General features: G+C 45.1%; 1 protein-coding gene across 2 annotated transcripts in view; it reads right to left on the minus strand.

The window, feature by feature from the left end:
* The window catches only part of CCDC6 (coiled-coil domain containing 6), a 140,104-nt gene that overhangs the window by 83,548 nt on the left and 34,563 nt on the right, over positions 1–21,993 (minus strand). For both annotated transcript variants that reach the window (XM_062213873.1, XM_062213872.1), the window contains exon 2: positions 4,819–4,968. In XM_062213873.1, the coding sequence (XP_062069857.1) occupies positions 4,819–4,968 (150 nt within the window). The remainder of the gene's footprint in view (positions 1–4,818; positions 4,969–21,993) is intronic.

Below are 21,993 nucleotides of genomic sequence, written 5' to 3' on the forward strand. Positions count from 1 at the left end.
ACTCTGTAAGGGGATTCGGTACATCACTGCCCACGACAAAGATGCACCTGGACAGCAGGACTTAAAGCCCTCATGCTCAGAGGAGCGGAGGACGTGTCCAAAGCTAAGGACAAAACAAGCATGAGCGTTTTAAAGTTTCCTTTTTTAAGAAATATCTTCTAGTTCCACAGGGAATGCAAATACTGCCTTTAGAAAATTAGAAGAGGTACTAAGAAAATTTTAATAACCTGTAAGCTCGGGGCCGGCACTGTGGTGCAGTGGGTTAAAGCCCTGGCTGGCAGTACTGGCATCCCATATGGGCGCCGGTTCTAGTCCCGGCTGCTCCACTTCTGATCCAGCTCTCTGCTATGGCCTGGTAAATCAACAGAAGATGGCCCAAGTCCTTGGGCCCCTGCACCCACGTGGGAGACCCGAAAGAAGCTCCTGGCTCCTGCCTTTGGATCAGCGCAGCTCTGGCTGTTGCAGCCATCTGGGGAGTGAACCAGTGGAAGGAAGACCTCTCTTTCTCTCTCTCTCTCTGCAACTTGATCTTTCAAATAAATAAATCTTTTAAAAAAAAAAATAACCTGTAAGCTCAGCACTCAAGCATAAATGATACTAACATTTGGTCAGCTTTTGACTGTTTCCTAATGTACATGTGGTATATTAATTTCTGATGATGCGTTTGATTACAAAGCATTTCTTGTAAATTTAAATGACAAATAATGACTAAACTGCAACTTCTTTTCAAGGCACTCTGGAGCTTCTGCTGGACTTCCCGAAAGTAACAGAGGACTCTTTTTAAGACAGTTTCTCACCACCGAGTTAGTCAATCACAGGGTCTGGACCCAGAAGGACATAGATTTTCAGACAAGTGTTTTCACGAAATGAAGATGTAACTTCCTGTTTGTCTATTGGGTCGCCACAAAAGCAAGAGAGAAAAGCTACAGGCTCTCTTTTGTGTTTGGTTTTGTTTGTTTGGGTGCAGGTTAACTGGCTGGAAGTGTCTATCTCCCAAACCTGATCTTCCTAGAAGGCTCTTGGATGACTTCTCTATACCTAAGTAAACTAGACTCCATTTTAAAAGGTATTATTGGATACCAGTTTGGTCATGACAGCCAGGAAGACAGAAGACTCCTCTACAGCAATATTCCCATTTTGTTTTCAGGATCAAAGAATCCCTTTGAAATGCACATAAAAGCACTGAGCAAACACCATCAGAGATAACAGCTAAAGCAGGATGATGAAACAAATCTGTCCTATAAATAGCCTCTCCGTGGCCTTTAGGTGAAAAACACTCACAGTCCCTGGTCAACAGGTCAATTCACCCATTTGTCCATTGGTGACACTTGCAGAATTGGTTTCTCTTAGCAGGCTTTTCATAGTAAGGTCCTCTCCAGAAGCAAACATCCTGGAAAGCCATACTAAAGTAATTACACCTCTGGAAAAGTCTATTGGTATCAATTACTCTAAAAATCTTCCAGATGGAGAGCAGTACTCCAAGCTGGGTGGCAGAAAATGTGGGTATTCAGCAAAGGACTCATTGAAACCATTAGGGGAATATGTACCAGGAGTCTGGAGAATGACCAGACAGGACTTCACAGGGCAGACGTGAGATCACCTGCACCCGTGACCAACAGAGGGCAGGCTTGTGCATGCTAATTACAAAGTGGGCATGCCACGGCACCTGGTGTATGAAGCAACAGGTCACCTGCCATGCTGCCGAACAGATACAGCCTGAGAAGTTGTCAGGGATCTCAACCTCAGAGTACCTACCTCCCGCCCCTTTTCAGAAGCTCAAGATCCAGGGGAAGCGAATGAGGCATTGTTGTCAACATGGTTACAGGGTTTCAGTTTGGGAAATTTTGGAGATGGATGGGGATGATAGTATTCAACAATATGAGTACACTTAAATGGTACTGAATTGCATGCTCAGAAACGGCTGAAGGCTTAAAAACGAAGCTGGGGTGCATGTGAGACCGTGCCAAAGGCATGCAGAGACATTCACCTAGATTCTACACAGTGGATCACCATCAAGCCACCTAGGGCTCCCCAGTGTCTTCACAGAATCTCTACACGACACCGTTTTTCCTGAGGGCAAATGTAAGACAGGGCTGTGCCAAAACCAGGGCCACATATCATATACCACTTTTGGCAAAAACTGTTTGTCAAAAACAGCTTAGACACTATTCAAATCTCTTCACAAAAAGATTTTCCTAAGGTTTTATTATATACCTTTTTTTCCTTCTGATCAAGCAGAGTATTTTTTTTAGCTGTAAAAAGTATGACAACAATAAATCACTGTATTTCCCTAGTTTACAACATTTTTTTATAGGATGCCCACAGCTTAAACTTTAAGTTCAAGTCTTCCTATGGCAAGTGTTTTTATTACTATAACTAACTTCCTTTTCTGTTGCACAGGACTCTTCTATTTCTATTATTATCTTAAGGGACACCAAAGTCTCAGAAGAGCAGAGGGTTATGGGAAGTGAATGGGAGCCCAAGCATAGAGTGCACAATCTCTCTCACTGGAAATGAAACTTCATAGAGAAAAGGAACATGATCTGGCTAGATTTTGACCCTTTTATAATATACATTGGCCAAAGATCTCAAACATTAACAACGTTAACTTAAAAACAGCAATGTTTCTTAGGAATAGTGTTGTGCAAAGCGGGTAAAGCTGCTGCCTGTTGATGCCAGCATCTCATGTGGGCACTGTTTCATGTCCTGGCTGCTCCAGTTCCAATCCAGCTCTCTGCTAATGGCCTGGGAAAAAGCAGCAGAGGATGACCCTTTGGGCCCCTGCCGTCTACGTGGGAGACTTGGATGAGGCTCCTGGCTTCGGTGTGGCCCAGCCCAGGCCATCTGGGGAGTGGACCAGTGGACGGAGTATTTTTCTTTCTCTCTGTCTCTCCCTTTCTCTCTGTAACTCTTTCAAGTAAATAGCTAAATCTTAAAAATAAAAAAGGAAAAAGGAAAGAAAAATGTTTCTTGTCGTCTTAAAAACTAGGGCTCATAAGACTAATAAGGATAACTGGCCGACAGGTCAGGACTCTGGCTAAGACACACACATTCCCTATCACAATGCCTGGGTTTGAGACACAGCTCAGATATCGATTATAGAAGTGATGCTTCAAGTAATTGGGTCTCTGTACCCATGTCGGAGACCTGGATTGAATTCCTGGCTCCTGGCTTTGGCCTTGCCCAGCTCCATCTGTTGTAGGCATTTGGGAGTCTATCAGCAGATGGCAGCTCTCTCTCTCTCTCTCTCTAGCTTTCAAATTTAAAAAAATGAAAAAAAAAAATTAGGGCACCTGATCATGTACTAAACTCAGGAAAAACAAACCATAATTGCATCCCTAAATATAGTTCTAGAAGCGCCACACAGAGTAAGTCATCTAACACTGCCATGGTGAGATGTAGTCACAGGTTGAACTAACCTCCTTCCTCCTTTTATCTCTAAATCACAATGCAAAAGAATCAACACAGAGTTTCAGTTCAGTAAATCTCTGTAAGACAGAAATGCTTGGGTTTTTGTATTCTTTACACTTCAATAGCTACCACATCAATCAGATTTAACAGAAGACAATCAGAATGTCTTTATTTGGTAATTAGGTAGAAAATGAGAATTTAAGAAAGATAGAAGGAGAGAAAGCTGGATCCTGCAGTTTTAAGTCTCTAAAGTTTATACACCAAGCCTTCAGGTAATCTCTTATAGGTTCATATATGTGCGGAGGTCAGAAAATAATCTACAGAATTTTTCAAAGGCCTTGAATATATTACAACCTTTTTAAAACCCATTGAGCCCCCTATTTATTTGAAAGTCATAGAGTTTATAAGGTGGGAGGGAGAGAGGGAGGGGGAGAGAGGGAGAGGGAGAGAGGGAGGGGGAGAGAGGGAAGGGGAGAGAGGGAAGGGGAGAGAGGGAAGGGGAGAGAGGGAAGGGGAGAGAGGGAGGGGGAGAGAGGGAGGGAGAGAGGGAGGGAGAGGGAGAGAGGGAGGGAGGGAGATCTTCCATCCACTGGTTCACTCCCTAAATGGCCACAATGGCTAGTCTGTGGCCAGGAGCTTCTTCCGAGTCTCCCATCTGAGTGCAGGCGCCCAAGCACTTGAGCTATCTTCTGCTGCCTTCCTAGGTACATTAGCAGGGAGCTGGATCGGAAGTGGAGCAGCCAGGTCTCCAACCAGCTGCCACATGGGATGCCGGCATGGCAGGCAGAGGCTTTACCTGCTATACCACAACATTGTCCCCTATCAGCATTTTTTTTTTTTAAGATTTATTTTTTCATTTGAAAGGCAGAGTTACAGAGAGAGTGGGATAGAAACAGGGAGGGATTTTGCATCTACTGGTTCATTCCCCAAATGGCCACAAAGGCCAGGATTGGGCCATACCCAAGTCAGGAGCCTGGAACTCAATCTGGGTTTTCCACACGGCTGCAGGGGCCAAAGTCCTTGGGCCATCAGCTCTTGCTTTCCTAGGTGCTTCAGCAGGGAGCTGGTTCAGAAGTGGAGCAGCCAGGACTCAAAACTGGTGCTCATGGGAGATACTGGCATTGCAAGAAGTAGCTTAACGCACTGTGCCACAATGCTGGGCCCACCAGCAATTTTTTGAAAAGCTCTGGATACAGGCTCTCACCTTACCTAGCAGATGAGCTACAGAACCACAGTCCTGGGGATCACAATGCTGCCAACATTACCTAGTATTTTAACCTCCAAAGATCTCCAGCTACAACCTCATCAGCCAATGCTTCAAGCTAAGTGCTCGATCAGAGTCCATTTTCTTTTTTCCTAGAGAGGAAAACAGGCAAGGAAGATGAGAGGATAGAAAAGATAATTTACCTGCATCAATTTTCTGGAGAGCTCATTAGTGAGAAACTCTTCTTCCTTCTCGTAATTTACAGCCAGGGTTTCTTTCTCCTTCTGCAAAGCCTGAATTTTCTTGAATAAAGTGTTACTGATGAATTCTTCTTCCTGCTCAGCCCTGGCTTGCTGTTATAAAAAAAAATAAATAAATAAAAGGGAACAAAACAAAAACACATGGTAAGGAAACAGGAAATTTACTAATTGAAATATAGTTCTTATTTCCAGCAAGGGTGCCCATTTTAATTAGAGCTCTATTTTTAACTGTGAACCAACACACCCAAGAAGCACAAAAAAGAACATAGCAGTGGCCACAAAAGCCAATCTTATTATTACCCCAAAGGACCTCCCTGGACCGTGCCTGCTCCTTCCTCATAAAATGTTATTTCACCGAAATTAACAAAGAGCATCCTGCAGTCTGAAATAAGCAACCCCAGAGCAATAACCAGGATACAGAAAGCTCTTCATGTAGCATACAAGGTCACGAGCACAGTAATTCATGGCAACTCCCCGCATGTCATTACACTGCAAAGTTTATCAGGAAGATACCTGGGCTTTTTTTTCTTTTCTTTTCTTTTCTTTTTTTAAACTGGAGCAGAGAAAATCAACTCAACTAAAAGTAAAATCACGCACCTCTTCAGGGATTGGATACGCCATTAAAAAGCAATACAGATGCACACGGACACACCCACACGTTCCTAGAAGGAAGCAGATGCCTGCCTACAGGAGTCCGTACAAGACAGTGAGGATCCAGTGGACGAAGGGTGAAGGCGGGTAAGAGGGATTGCCTTTTTCACTTTATTTCCGGACAAGGCAAAAGCTGATTTTTTTTTTTTTTAAACACGGAAGAAAAGGGATTAGGTCTAATCCAACTGATAGAAAAATCTTCTCTAGAACAATCTGTAGATTCTTCCCTTACCTCCCGCAAAATGTCTTCATAGTCTGCACCGAAAACCTAACTACCCCTGAAGGAAATTCACCTTTTCCAGAAGAATGCCCTTGTTTCAAAGGACTCAACTCCATGCAAGGCACTTTTTTAAACCACACCATTTTGATGTGTTCATCCCTAATAATGCACCCTTGTGGGCTCCGCCAAGTGGAAGCAGGGACAGCTCCCTGCGTTCCGGGCCTGCAGCATCTATCATTTAGAAGAATGCAATGGAGCCAGATGGGCAGGAGAAAGCAGCGCGCCTTGTAAGGTAAAAGACCCAATAACCACGCCCCACTCAACTTTCGGTGCCTATTCACCGGCTTCCCCAACACCCACCACCTAATACCCATGGACTCTGTGCGTCCACACGCCCTGCTCTCCACCACTGGGGCCCCAGGTGAAGTACATCCACCCAGGCACCTGCTCACCAAGCCGATTCTACAAGTGAGAGCTATCCACAGAACTCAGGCTGAAACGCGGGGCCACAGAAGAGGAAGAGGCGTTGAGAGAGGGTCCAGCACCTGGGTTCCCTAGGAAGTCACTCTAGGAGAGTCTGGCAGAGATGAGCAAGGAGAGCACACGCCTCAGCTAATAAGCTCCTGGGGCAGCCAAGGGTTCTCAGCGGGCAGGCCCTGGCTGCCCACGGGTGCCCTCACACACCTCTGATTTTGTTAGCTTTTCCAAGGCAAACTGCTGAGGCCTGGTACCTCTGCTGGCCTTTACAATCAATCACCACTTGTCTTCAGGATCTGCTACTAGTCCAAGAGGCAGGAAAGCCAAGAATTTACTTCAGACATATCTAAGTCCTTGATCCATTCAACCTATCTATTCTTCTGGTTTTGACATACATAATTCATTCTGATTATTCCAGGACTTACAAAACAGAAAAGTCAAGAGGAAGTGAAATGCTTTTGCTAACGGTTCTGGAATTAACTAACTCCAAAGGGTATTTGCCATAAATTAACTTCATTATCTGATCAGACTCAATTATTTGCACAATATCACACATTTAACATTTTCTAATATATATAACATTTTCATATATATATATATATATATATATAACCTATTTGGGAGGTAGAAAGACAGAGACTGATAAACAGATCTCTCACCCACTGGCTCAATCTCCAAAAGCTCACAATGGCCAGGTCTAGGCTGGGCTACAGCCAGGAACTGGGAACTCAATCCAGGCCACCCATGAGGGAGGCAAGAACCCAACTACTTGAGCCATCACCAATGCCTTTCAGAGTACGCCTTACCAGGAACTGGAGCTGGAATCAAACCCAGGCTGAATGTGTCATAACCTCTAGGCCCAATTCCTGCCCTCTTTTGTTTTAAAAGGCAAGAGTAGGTAAGAAGTGGAAAGAACATTTAATATGTTTGAGAACTGATAAAATGCAGTCGCAAGCAATAAAGGGGTCTGGATTCAGAGATTCTGCAGACTACCTTCCCTCTCATGCAAGGCCCCCACTACTAACAAACTGTTTCTAACAAAAGCTGAAAATAAACCAAGAGTTTACTTGAATAACTCCCTCTCCCTCTTTCATCCAACCACTAAGCTAGAGAAACAACAGATTTCACAGTAACGTAGGAAAGAACTTCAGATGGAAAACGATTAGCAGTTGTCCAGGGGAACTGCACGATCACTGCTCACGGGGGCAGAGTTCCTTTTGGGGATGGTGAAAATGTTCTGGAATGAGTGCTAATAACGTGCGTAACTTCCTAAATATGCTGAAGACCATAAAATGAATACTTTAAAAGGCTGACTGCTACAGTGTATGAATTATGTACTGAGTTCTACAAAGAGGACTCTGATAATGAGCAGGGTCTGTGTTTCACAGAGCCCTGCAGTTCCTCCCAGGGAGAGTCAGGCAGCTGTGAAAGGCTGGAGGGAGGCACACGCAGAGGGCCAGGCCTGCTCTAAAAGTACCGTCACCTTCCAAAAAGTAATACATCACGGGTCTTGGAAGCCTGAGGTTCTGGCAAACAAAACCATGAGCCATTTTAGAACAGCCCATTAATTCTAGGCTAAGTCATTAACAGAAGAGCCACTCCCAGGACCCCAAAATTAACATGGGAAGCTTTTCTGGCAAAGCCTATTCAAGTCTATCCGACTTAGTGTAAGGCTAACGTTGGCCTAACACACGCTTTACCAAAGGCTGCCTCTAGCTGAGTTGCTTGCACGTCTTGGTTCCAGTTAGGGGCTGTTATTCCGTCTCTCACAGCATCTGAAGACCCAGAGGAAACAGCAGAACGTGGTGCCTCCAACGGCAAAGCTCAGCTCCCTCTTTTGCCAAATGGCAGAGATCACCTTAGAAATCAACACACAGAAACGAGAACCAGAGACGAGATGGGTATCCAGCACAGCCTCAGAGAAAATTTTTTAAAAAATCAGGCGAAGTGGACTGACAACGCGGGTAAACCCGTTCTGTCAGAGAATGAACATCACATCAAAGACAAGCCTGCCTGTCCACGAGACTTCTCCCTGCGGCCCTGCCCACACTGTGCAGTATCATCTCAACTGGAGTCTTAGTTCTGGCTTATTTCTTTCCCTAACCCAAAGACAGATGGTTTTACATAAGCCTATTTAATTTATTTACCTCTTCAATTAATTCTCTCAAAAAGAGGCCAGGAAAGAGCCAGGTAGACAGTGGCTCAAGAGCAAAGAAACAATCCCAAGCACCATTTGCAAAACCCGAGGGTTCAGTGGGACAACAGGTGGACAGAGGGGAGATAAAACAGGCTACCTGATGAAATCTTACCACCAGGTTTCAACAGCAGACTTCCCCACACCCAAAATGCATGACCACCTCACTTCCAAATTCAACATCACAGCTCAGTTTCCAAAGCCAAATAAAGGTATCAAGGTTTGCCTTTATTTTATGTAAACTCTCAAATGAAGAAAAGGTGGACAAAGAAACTATGAACTGGTGGAAAGAAAACACACATGTCTGCTATCATGAGCCCTGGACTACAAAGTACCTACCCAGCCTTCATTCCCCACCCTCCCAAGACTCCAACATAAGAAGAATAAAAACCCAAGGGGCCAAGAAACTGGAGTTCATCAAGTCTTTTAGGGAATTTCACCTAGCTCTCTAGAAAAAACAGCCAGCAAAGAAATTCTTAGGAAATCCTACTGTGGAGGCGAAGGTTCTACTTGGGAAGCCTGCATCCCATTCTGGAGCAGCTGGAATTGAATCCCAGCTCTGCTTCAAATCCAGCTTCCTGCTAACGCACATCCTGGGGAGCAGTGGGGATGGCCCAAGTACGTAGGTCCCGGCCACCCATGAGGGAGACCCAGGTGGAGTTCCTGGCTCCTGGCGTCAGGCTGGCCCAGTCGTGGCTGTTGTGAGCATTTAGGAAGTAAACTAGCAGATGGGAAATCTGGGATGTGTGTGTGTTTCAAATAAATAATTTAAGGAAGTTGTTATTTTTCTCCTGAGTTGCCACATTTAGTTGACCGTATTCTACATGAGCATAATTTTCTGCAGACAAGCGAAACAGAGTTTGTTCTGATCTACTGTTACCACGACCTGGGCAACAAATCTGATAGGAGATTCCAACGTCATTGGTTCGTGTCTCTGTTCTTTTAACAGTGGCATTTCAGAGATCCAGGCTTAGTATTGAAAACAGAATTCAAATACCCTACACAATAGCACTCATGCTGATGAGAAAATCCAAGTGCCAAAACCAGCGTTGTGTGGGATGAGGTAACTCATCATCTGTCAAGTGCCAGAGGAAGATCGGCTTTGCAAAGCCAGGAGTCACAGGCAAACACCTATTTGATGGCGGCTGTAGGTAAAGGAAATAATCAGGAGAAAAGTTCAAATGACTACCAACGTAACACCTGTGCACTGGCTGAACAAATTATGCGGCTAGTTTTAATATCAACGAATCATAAAAGATGTGCGGAAACTTCGATGCTTAAGAATTCAGCAGGCTTCATTTATTACTTTACTCAAATTTGGAAAAATATTTAATTGTGTTATTCTAATTATTTAAATGTACTATTTTGTTGTGTGCAGTCAGTTTTGACCTGAATTTTAATATATTAAGTTCTCAATCTGATAAAGCATCTAGAACCATGTAGTTAGGCTAGCAGGAAATGCCTATCAAACAGCCAGGCAACTGAGCAAAACCCTGGTCTTTCTAAGCTGTCATTTGTAGCTGCCTCGCTGCACATCTTGATTGTTTCACAGAACTCAAAAAGTCCTGATGGTTCCTGTAGGACAGCTCAAATCTGGGTCACACTGAGGGCTTTACCAACACAAATCACTGTCCTGCAGAAATCTGTTAAACATCTAAGTACCAGGACAGGAGCCAGGGGGCGGGTTACAGCTGACACAGAACAGCGGTCACACTTGACTCTCTGTACCTTCAGTCTTCTCTTGTTTGTAAGAATCAAAGAAAGGGTTTCAATTAAGTGCCTGGGACTCACAGTTCTCCATTTGGGGCTCTTCCAGTACTGCAGACCAGCTAACAGTAAAGCCAAGTGGACTGGATCAAGTGAAGAACTAGTGTCACTTACTGATGCCAGTACAGCCAGCAAGTTATTGACAGACAGAGGGATCAGGGTAGAATCACTGTAAGCCCGGGCAAGTGTGCTACTCTGCTTCTGATTCCATGACCTGGCCACTATCATGGGACCACAAGGCAAAAGCGATAATAGTGTTCAAGGCTAACTCTCTAGACAAGAACTCACAGGTCTCGAGGTTAAACAGGACTCTAATGGTTACCAGGCTTTATCAAGCGGTGCCTCTCAAACCAGCTTTAAGAGAAAGGCCAGCGAGTTCCCACCCCCATCAACCCACACACAACGGGCACACGTCCCATGAGTGTCCTGGTGCACATGGAAAGATCACAGCTCCACACACAGGCCCCGCCACCCAATTCCGCAACTCCCAATCTAGTCCATGCCTAGTGTAAGGTAAGCACACCAGTGATTTCCTTTAAAATACAAAGCAGCCAGAGATTACCAGAAAGGCTGCTGCAGTTTGCCCTGGATTTAGGAGTTGACTTCCTTATGAGCCAGTGACCAACGAGCAGTGGTTCACAGTCCTCACTTTGGGGGAGGTTCAAACGTGTACTAGACTGATGTTCAACAGCCTGGCAGACAGAGTGGTTGGGCCTCCTCACAAACCAGAATAATTCCCAAGGAGCTGCTCACAGTGCCTTGCGTGAGTCAGCGCACAACAGATTCAAAGAGCATTGGGGAGAGAACCTGGATTGATCGACAAGAAAACAGTGAGGGCTTCTAGAGCTTCCTTTCATTTAACTACAAGTGGAAATTAGTGGAATTACCGTCCACCTGTGGGAAGAAATACGGCAGAACTATTAAAATATTACTTACATGTACTGTCATGAAATGTGTCCAGAAACAAGTGGCTAAATGAAAAGCTAAACAGGAGAATACATACATGGAAGGCAGAACTTCCAAACAAAAACCACACATTGAGGACACAACCATTCATAAACAGGAGCAAAAAGAATCTATTTAGGGTCCCCATACATATGCTCTAACTACCCTATTCTCACAAAGCTTCAGATTTCCAAATTCCTATAACTTCATATAAAACATTAGAAAAACTAAAATGGGAAATAGAGCAGCAAGAAACTAATAAAAAGATCAGGCAAGTTTGAAAAAGAGAATAGAACTTCTTGAAATAAATGTTTAAGTCCATCTCAGATTTTTATATTTCATTAGCAAACTTGACACAATGCAATAATACAGAATTGAAAGACAAACTCAAGACGTGTGGCATAAAGAAACAAGAAGACAGAAAATGTTAAAGACTATGAAAGGACACAGCAAGGAAAATGAAAAGATTTAATACATATCTAAGTAAAGACAGGAAAGAGGAAAAAGAGGGGGAGGATATTTGAAGATGCTAGCATGCTGGCTGAGAATTTCCAAGAACTAATGAGAGATACAAATCTATACATGTAGGACTCACAAAATACTCTAAGCAGGGGAAAGTCCACACTTGCACATGCTAATCAACCACACAGCGTGAAGACAAAAATCTCAAAAGTAAAAACGACAGATGATCCACAAGGCAGCTAACACTGGCAACCACTTCTCAATATCAACAGGAAAAGAAGACCATAGAATACAGGATACCAAGAATAACCATCTTCCAATATAAACCAAGATTAAGAGTTTACCACTAACAGACCTATACCAAGAAGTATCCAAAAGGATGGGCTTAGCCCAGAAAAGTCTGCAATACACAAAAGAATGAGGAGCAAATAAAGTAACAAAAAGAGTAACAAACAAAGAACAAAAAGTGAGCAAACTGACCAAAGATAACATCTAACTAATGAGGTTAGGACTCAGCCACTGAACAACAGTAGCAGAAGTCAAAGCACAATGACAAGAATCATTTTAGGGTCTTTCTGCTAATAGCAAATATATTAACTTCAGTTGAATGCACACTGTAAATTTCAGGGCTAACTAGAAAGAACAAAATGGAATTTCTAAGCTAGCAAAGGAAAGCATTGATTTAAGAAGGTTAAAAAGATGGGGCCGGCATGGCATAGCAGGCTAAGTGCTGCCTGCAATGCAGGCATCCCAGTTAGGCGTTGGTTCTAGTCCCCACTGTTCCACTTCTGATCCAGCCCCATGCTAATGCACTTGGGAAAGCAGTGAAAGATGGCCCAAGTGCTTGTGCCCCTGCCACCCATGTGGGAGACCTGGATGAGGTACTTGGTTCCCGGCTTCAGCATGGCCAAGCCCAGGCCGCTGCAGCCATTTGGAGAGTGAACCAGCAGATGGTAAATTAATCCCTCCCTCCCTCCCCCACTCACCTCTGCATCTCTAACTTTGCATTTCAAATAAATAAGTAAAGCTTAAAAAATTTAAAAAAGAAAATAAAAGGGTGAGTATTATAATATGTGAACTCTCTCCTTAAAAGCTTCACTAGGCCACTTGGAAGACACGGACACTCCAATCCCCAGGGCCCAGGCCAAGAACCTCCATTTCAGAGAGAAAAGGCAGCAGCACAAAGTCTGTGGGTGAAACCTTCCTATCACTGCTCCCAGGCTAACGCTGAAAACTCTGCTGCCCAAGACACACATCAGATTCACAGCACAGCTGCCAGCGGAGGCAAGGGGGAGGAACGCCCCAGCCTACCTGAGACTGTATCAGAGAAGCCTGGACCCACCCCTGGCCTCTGCAATGACAATCAAGAGTGATGTGCAGCAGCAGGAGTCAGAGCACCAAGAACACACCTTAGCCCAGGTATTCAAGGTCCCCTAAAAGCAGAGGAGATGGCACAGGAACACTAAGGAAAAGGCGACACCTCAGGCTCCGCCCACGTACAAGGTAACAGCAGCCCCCACTGTAAGAATTTGAAGCCTGTGATAAAATCAAAGACAAAGTACAAACGAGATCCAAACCCAATTCCATAATGGATGAGACAGACTCAGCCCCACATGGATGGCCCAACAGAAGAGGTGGAGTGCTCATTACAGGGTGTAAACACTACCAACCTCAGTCTGCTGTGCTTCTACACACAATGTCTGGCACTCAACCGAAAATTACAGAAATTAACAGGTGAATCAATCAACAGAGAAGATGCAGACATCACCCTACTGTAGCAATTACCATACAGTGATTTTTTTTTTTAATAACCAAGTTTAATACTTTAAAGGAAGCTCATGGAAAAGGTGAACAACACACATGAACATCAGGGGAGAGGTGGAAACTACCAGAGTTAAATGGAAATGACAGGAGTAAACAACCTGCTACCAGAGATGAAGAATTCCTTCGATGGTGTCATCAAGTCTCAGCACAGACTAGGAAAGTTTCCGTACATTTAAAAACAGGTCAACATAAATGATCCAAACTAAAAAAGCTGAAGGAAAGAAAAGAGAGTGGAAGTGAGGAACAGAAACACAAAGCATCCATGAGATGATATTAAATAGCCCCATACTGGTGTACCTAGAGTCCTAACAGAAGGGAATAACGAAGAACAATCACTGAGAACCGTAAGGCAAAGACTTTTCCAAACTAAAAGAGAGCAGAGATTCAGGAAACTCAGAGAGCTTTTATCAGAACACAAAAGAAACAACAGGGTCAAACTCACTGCAAAACAAAAAGAAAACCTTAAATGCAGCCTTCAAAGTGACGGATACTTGCATGTAAAAGAAACAAATGAAGGAGCTGACTTCGTGGCATAGCAGCATAGTAGGTAAAGCCACCGCCTATGACACCAGCATCCCATATAGGCACCAGTTCATGTCCCAGCTGCTGGACTTTCCGGTCCAGCTCCCTGCTAATGGCTGGGAAAACAGCAGAACACGCCAGGTGCATGGGCCCCTGCACCCATGTAGGAGACCCAGAAGAAACTTCTGGCTCTTGGCGTCAGCCTGGCCTGGCCCCGGCTGTTGCAGCCATCTGGGAAGTGAAACAGTAGATGAAAGAGCTCTGTTTCTCCCTTTAACTTAGACTTGTTAATAAATTAATCTAAATGAAATATATGAAATATGTAAAGAATGATCATGAAGATTTAAATGGAAAATTTCAGAATTTCATAATCACCCTCACAACTAATCCAGAAAGTATAAACTAAGACCATCATTTTCTATGCCCTATGGTGGCAAAAACTGAGTCATTTGGTGTCTAGTGTTGACAAGGATGTGAACCACAGGGAATTCTTACATAATACCTATAAATGAAGTGTGAACTGGTACAGCGACACTGTCAAACTAAACATTCTTGTGCTCCACTCTACCAATTCTACTCCAAGTATATGTCCTTGAGAGATTTACCCATTTGTAAAAGACAGCAGTTCAAAGTATTCAATGCTTTTTTTTTTTTTTCTTGACAGGCAGAGTGGACAGTGGGAGAGAGAGACAGAGAGAAAGGTCTTCCTTTGCCATTGGTTCACCCTCCAATGGCCGCCGCAGCCGGCGCACAGCGCTGATCCGAAGCCAGGAGTCAGGTGCTTCTCCTGGTCTCCCATGGGGTGCAGGGCCCAAGCATTTGGGCCATCCTCCACTGCACTCCCTGGCCACAGCAGAGAGCTGGCCTGGAAGAGGGGCAACCAGGACAGAATCTGGCGCCCCGACCGGGACTAGAACCCGGTGTGCCAGTGCCGCTAGGCGGAGGATTAGCCTGTTGAGCCATGGCGCCGGCCCGCATTCTGTTCTTAAGTAAAAAACTGGTAATACCCTAAATCCACATTCAGAAGAGAAATGATTTTCATGTAAAAAAATAAAATAAAAAACCATGGAATTCAAAACAATTTGAGGCATAAACAATATGAACAAATCTAAGAAACACATTTTTGAGTGAAAAAAGGAAGCCATGGGAAAGTATGTTTTTAATTAAACTATCAGAATAGACAATGTTTTAGGAATACATTTGTAAAATAAAGAGGTAGAAGAAGCAAGATGAAAATGAAATTCAGCAGATACAATATTTTTTTAAAGATTTATTTATTTATTTGAAAGTCAGAGCTAGAGAGAGAGAGAGAGAGGCAGAGAGGCAAAGAGAGAGAGAGAGAGAGAGAGAATCTTCCATCTGCTGGTTCACTCCCCAATTGACCGCAATGGCCAGAGCTGTGCCGATTCAAAGCCAGGAGCCAGGAGCTTCTTCTGGATCTCCCACGTGTGTGCAGGGATCTCTGGATCTGTACTATCTTCTCCTGCTTTCACAGGTCATAGCAGAGAGTTGGATTGGAAGTGGAACAGTTGGGTCTCAAACCAGCACTCATATAGGATGGCCAGGGCGTTAACCCACTGCGCCACAGCGCTACCCCCAGCAAATACAATATTAATAGTACCTCTGTTATTGCTGGTTTTTTTTTTTTTGAAACAGATTTGTATTTATTGTAATAATTAACTTAAAGGAGAAAGAGAGAGATATTCTGTTTGTTGGTTTGCTCTCCAAATGGCCCCAAGAGCCAAGCCTCAACCAGGCCATAGCCAAGAGCTCCATCAGTCTCCCTACACGGTTGGCAGGAGCCCAAGCACTGGAGCCGTCGTGCGCTGCCTTCCCAGGTGCATTAGCAGGGAGCCGGACTGGAAGTACAGCAGCTGGGACCGGAACCAGCACCCTGGTTAAGCAGTGGCTCCACCTGCTGTGCACAAGGCTGCCCCAGCAGTCTGTTCCCAAGGGATGGGAAGCATTCTGTCATGCTTTTTACCTTCCGTGCCTTCCAGGGTCCATTTCTCCTTTTGTTTGCGTAAGGTATTACAGAATAAAAACTGCTTCGAAATGGCTTTAAGTATCTAAGGTGGATAGACCATCTTCAGAATGCACACATAGGACGGTAGGAACAAACCTCACAAACATCACATTGCATGATAGAGGCCTGATGCCTAGGCCCTCGTTTACCACCCAGGCTCCCATGTGCAGAAGTGTCCAGAGCTGTGTGCCTGTGTGAGGCTGAAGTGGGGAAGGGTGGGGAGGCAGGGACGAGGACTGACTTCCAGGCAGCACAAAGTTCTTAGGGGGGTAACAAAAATGTTCTAAAATTAGACTCTAGTAATGAACACAGAATTCTATAAAATATGCTAAAAACCACTGACTGTACACTTAAGATGGGTAAACCTTAATGGTATGTAAAATCCATCTCCTTAAAGCTTTTCTAAACAGCTTTCTCTCTCTCAAGCAAGCATATTTTTCTTTTTTATCTTAAATATCAATGAACATAAAAAATATTAAGTAGCCTAAGAAAGAAACAAGAGATGCAGATCAATCTGTAATAACTAAATAAAATATGAAACAGTCCTAATTTTTCATCACCGTAACACTTCACAGACTCCAATAATTATTAGGCATGTTTAGTATTTATCATTTTGATTTATTTAGAAAAACAGCTAGCCCTTTCTTCATATATCATATTTACTATGCTTGAAGACAGGTCCTAATTTATAAATGCCCTGAAAGTTACAAATTTTCCAAGTTCTCCGTTGGTTATTAGGACCGCACTTTATACCAGGACAACTCGGAGCTCAGAGTCCCAAGAGCAGCTTTCAAACTCATTCCTGCCATGCTATAACTGAATTCTGCCATGAAAAGCAGCCGCCTGAATCCAGGTTCCAAAAGCAGAGACAAAGGCAGGAGGAAGGAAGCTTGTTTCCATCTTTAACCACAGACTAGTTTAAGGCCTAGTTTCCAAAAGTTTTCCTGGTGTGTTTTCTCCTTTCTCCTCCTTTTTCCTAAGCACCCACTGCTATACTTAGCAGATATGCAGTACTCTTGACTACAGAAAAACTAAACAATTATTTCCTCAAAATGAAGCATGCCTTCCAATCTTCCCTTACAAAACAAAGCCAGCACCTAGCAACCCTTTTCAGTGAAAACAGACAGTGTCAAGTCATACTAGTGAAACTCTTTCCTAAGTCCCATGATTGTTTTAGGGTGATAAGTGGACATAATAGGATCTGCTTGAGCATTTTCTCCCAGAAAAAGCTCCATTGTCTACTACTATGTAAGACACCATCCCCAAATATAGCTTTGTAAAACTTTGTTTTATACCTTTGTCAAACCAACGGCTAAGAATGCTACACTGCTATACTTTGAATGATCTGTGATTATTTTAAAATTTACTGTATATTGGTGAAATGGTTATTTTTCCATTAATTATTGTTTATAGCCACTGTCTATATTCCCAGTAAACTAGAGTCTTTTTGCTTTTTACTTGTGAAACGCTTCTTATTCAGTGGAAAAAAAAAACCAACATCCCCACGCTTATAAACAATGTATTATTTGTCATCCCTCCATGGGCTGATGGGTGGTTCTTCAACTGGTTTTACTGAGCTCACTCATGTGGCGGAATTCAGCTGGAGGTTCAGCTGAGCTAGAGATCAAAGCTGAGATCAAGGGATAGGAAATAGGCTTCACCTCTTAAGGAGAGAAACAGTACAGATCTCAGGAGCAGAAGAAACAATAAAAAGAGATGACACAAAAAAGCCTAAGCCTAACAGTCTCAAACCACAAACGTGTGTAAGAACAAGTCCCAGCAGCAAGACAAGTATACAAAGGGAGAAATGACCACCCTGGTGTTGGGTGTCTGTCTCATGGCACTGGTGACCTGAAATACAGCATCCTCACGATGAGGAGATGACCACCTCCAAAGTGGAGCTTCACCCAGAAGCCACTGGGAGAAGTTGTTCACTGTCCCTGGAATACGTGTTGTTACAACTAGCAGCCGTGTGTGTGTGTTTAACAAGACAGCCACTAATGCCACACCCTCTATACTTCTACCCATCCCCAACACTGTCCCCAGGGCAGTGGCTGAGGCCAGGAGCACAGCGACCGACAGGACGACAGGACAGTGCTGTAGGGCTCCAGGCTGGAAAAATGCAAGCTGCTTCTTGGTTGTTGCCACTTGGGCTTAACTTGTTAAGCATCGCCTCTAACAACCAATCAACAGGGGGAGCTCTGAGATAAAGTGACCTCTGGAATGGGCAGTAAGGCCAGTTACAGGCCAAAAAGACAGGAATGCATGGCCCTGCCCATTCCTCCACCCCCACCCCCACTCCCACTCCCAGCAAGATGTATTCCCAAAGACAGCAAAATGTTAAAGAAAGAAAAACAAGCAAAACCTTCAATCAAAGAACAAAACCCTGGCCGTCAAGCTCACCCTGGAGGCTGCCTGACTGTAGGTGTGCTTGCAAACTGAATCTCATTCCAGACTGAACACTGGCCACGCACCACTGTGGGCCAACCCGAAGCTTCGCGAGGGCAGGAAACCTGCCCACGTCCCCACGCCTGACAGAAGGCACTCCCCTTCAGCTTTCCCTCATGGGAAGTTCCTAGCCAGACAGCTGCAAGAAGAGGAAGAAGGCTACAGCCATTAGATCTGTGGAATTTAATTCAACATAGCGCAGAGTGTCTCCTGCACTTTAAGTGCCATGTGGATTCGGCAGTGAATGCCCCAGACACTGTCCCTGCCCCGAAGGGGTACATAATCCTCCTAGTAATTAAGGAAAAGCACCATCATCCATCCATACATTTAGCAACTGGCTGCACAAATAGCCTGAAGAATAGCTTTTAAAGGGGATTAAGTTGCTCAGCCGAAAATGCTGAGTATTGGACCCACTAGAGGAACAGAAGAAATACAGGAGGCAGCCTAAGTCTGGCACCTAAGCACTCACGCACCTGCTGAACAGTGAGGAGCAGAAACGCACACACACACAGAAACTGCATACAGTTGGCTCATCCATACTCCTCTCATTCAGCGTGTGTACCAACGCTACACATTTCAAGCCAACCTCAGATGGAGGGAGATGCGCTCAGACAGTTTGAGGTCCTTGCCCAGGGATCTACTAAGTATGAAGGTGACAATCCAAACTGGAAGCCTGGACTGGCTCCAAGTCTCCTACCTTGTCCTATTATGGCCTGACCTCACCAATTCAGAACCAATGCTATCCCTCCTCTCCAGGGGTTGCAGCATCACACTTCAGAAGCCCAAAGCTGCCACCCTTGCAACTAAAGCCAACGTTATCTGTGCTGGCACACAGTGCCAGAGCATCACAAGGCAGCTCACCTTTAGCAAAAGAGATACCTGCTAATTTCCTTTCCCACACTAAAGGTAACTGAATGTTAGGTGACTGATGGGTAATGTAAGAAGGGGCAAGAGTCACTTTGTGCTCTGGCTACCACTACCTTCCAGCGGGAGAATGTGTTTCCTGATAGCGTACTCGCTTCCTGCACATCTTCTCCCTCCTCTTGTGGGTACTGAATCCAGGCAGGTCTGTCAAAGAAGCCACAGGGGCAGGTCTGCTCAAGCGAGCCAGTGGGGATCCACATCTACTGAGAAACTGCAGGGTAGGAAGAGGCACACTCCCTGGGTGCAGAGGAGAGCTACCAGGAGCAGGCCTAACTCTTATCCTTTCAGAGGCCTGCTGACAAGGTTGGCCCCTGGCTGGCGGCTGGGAATGCAGACGTAAGGAGCATTCCTGCACCCTGACACAAGCGGCTTCACTGTGCCCGATGGGGAACACCCGCTTTCCTTTGAGAGCGTGGAATTTCAGGACTGGCCAAACGGAGACGGCTCACATGATCAGCCCTCATAAAAGACCCTGGGCTCTGAGCCTTTAACGAGCTTCCCTGGTAAGGCAACACATGGCTCGCAAGTCAATGCTGGAGGAACGAGGCATATCCTGTGACTCTCCTGGACTGGGCTCTCGGGAGTCTTGTGCTTGGTTTTCTCTGGACTTCATCCCATGCATGGTCTCTTTCCTGATTCGGTTCCAGTCCTCTGCGGCAATGAAGCCTAGCCACGAATATCAGTCTTGTGAGCCCTCCCAGCCTATCTTCGAACCTCAGAGTGGTCCTAGAGACCCCGACCCACCCTACATCTCTAAAGGATACCTTCTAGTCTATCCTTTTTTTTTTTTTTTAATATTTATTTACTTGAAAGTCAGGGTTACACAGAGAGAGAAGGAGAGGCGGGGTGGGGGGTGGGGAGAGAGAGAGGTAGGTCTTCCATCTGCTGGTTCACTCCCCAACTGGCTGCAACGGCTGGAGGCATGCCAATCTGAAGCCAGCAGCTTCTTCTGGGTCTCCCACGCGGGTACAGGGGCCCAAGGACTTGGGCCATCCTCCTCTGCTTTCCCAGGCCACAGCAGAGATCTGGATCAGAAGAGGAGCAGCCAGGACTCGAACCAGCACCCACATGGGATGCCGGCACTGCAGGTGGTGGCTTTACCCACTGTACCACAGCACTGGCCCCATAGTCTATCTTTCAAAAGCCAAGGGGAGCCACCAGAAAGAGCACACTTCACACCTGTCACATCCTCGTGATCTCGGCTAAGTGAACTTGATGAGGAGGGTCGTGAAGCCACTTAGCCAGAAAAGGCTCCTCCTCCCTGTGGGCTCTTAACCAACTGGCTACTTACCACCTCCAGCTGCAGATCCTGACGATACTGGAGATATAATCAGTGGCAAATACAGGTCCTGATTCCGTCCCATCTTGCCAAAGCACGCTGGCACCCAGTTGCTCAAGCGAAACATCTGGGAGTGAGCTTTGGTTCTTCTGTCCCTCTCTGCCCCTATGTTCACTCAGTCCATTACCAAGTCCCTTCACAGATGGTGTCAATACCAGAACACAGCCCTGTGCTGTGTTCTAAGTAGTAGCTCCATTCCATCATCCTGCCACTGTTAGATAATGAATACAGCTGTTGCAGATGGCAAGTGATCAACCCCACCCCGTGCTAACTCAACTTTCTTCTTCCTTCACGTAACAGGAACCTGCCTCATTCTAGCAGGACACATGACTACCCAGCCAGATAACGTATCTCGGTCTCCCCGGCAGCGAGGGGAGCCTGCTGACAACCAGGAGCCTACTGGAGGTGGTATGCAACTCTCAAGTCACATCTCCAGAAAGGAAGCTGTCATTCCCCTTTCCTGTAAGGCTGGCACCAGATCTCAGCCAGCTCCTACCACAAAAGCAGATCAATAACCCTAGACAGGGTGGTACAATGGAGAGACGAAGACCCCAGACCAGCAAATAATTTTGAGGAGAAAAGGCACTGGCCAGTCCCAGACTATTAATGAGAGCAAAATAAATGCAATTTCAAGTCTCTCTTTCAGCATTTAACCCCTAAAATGATTTCTGAAATGAAAATTCAACTATATGAGAAGACAGGCAGATCTCAAAGTGTGGTAGCAAAAGCTTCCCCCAAGATACAAACTTGAAAGCAAAACACTGAGAGTATGCATCGTATGACTCGATGAGTAAAGTTTATGTAACAAGAATCCATGAATAAAACGCACTCGTGGGGCTTATGTTGTGATACAGTGTGTGAAGCGCTGCCTGCAGCACCAGCATCCCATATGAACACCAGCTCAAATTCTGGCTGCCCCACTTCTGATCCAGCTCCCTGCTCATGCACCTGGGAAAGCAGCAGAAAATGGTCCAATTGCATGGGCCCCTGCACCCACATGGGAGACCCGGATGAAGTTCCAGGCTCCTGGCTTCAACTTGGCCCACTCCGGGAGGCTGCCGCCATTCGGGGAGTGGAATGAAGTGAACCAGCAGATGGAAGATCTCTCCCCACCCCCGACCCTGCCTTTCAAATAAATAAAACTTTAAAAGAACTGCATTCATGTACTATTGTGAGTTCATTATATAAATGTGTAAACATCAAAAAGTTGTATTTTTTTAAATTAATACACCTGCTAACAGCACCTGGGGAGCTAACAGACCCAGTTGTCACAGCACTTCTACAGGGCTGAGAACACGGCTTGGTACACTGTAAGCACT

This window comes from Lepus europaeus, chromosome 17 (genome assembly GCF_033115175.1).
Source record: "Lepus europaeus isolate LE1 chromosome 17, mLepTim1.pri, whole genome shotgun sequence".
Taxonomy (NCBI): Eukaryota; Metazoa; Chordata; class Mammalia; order Lagomorpha; family Leporidae; genus Lepus; species Lepus europaeus.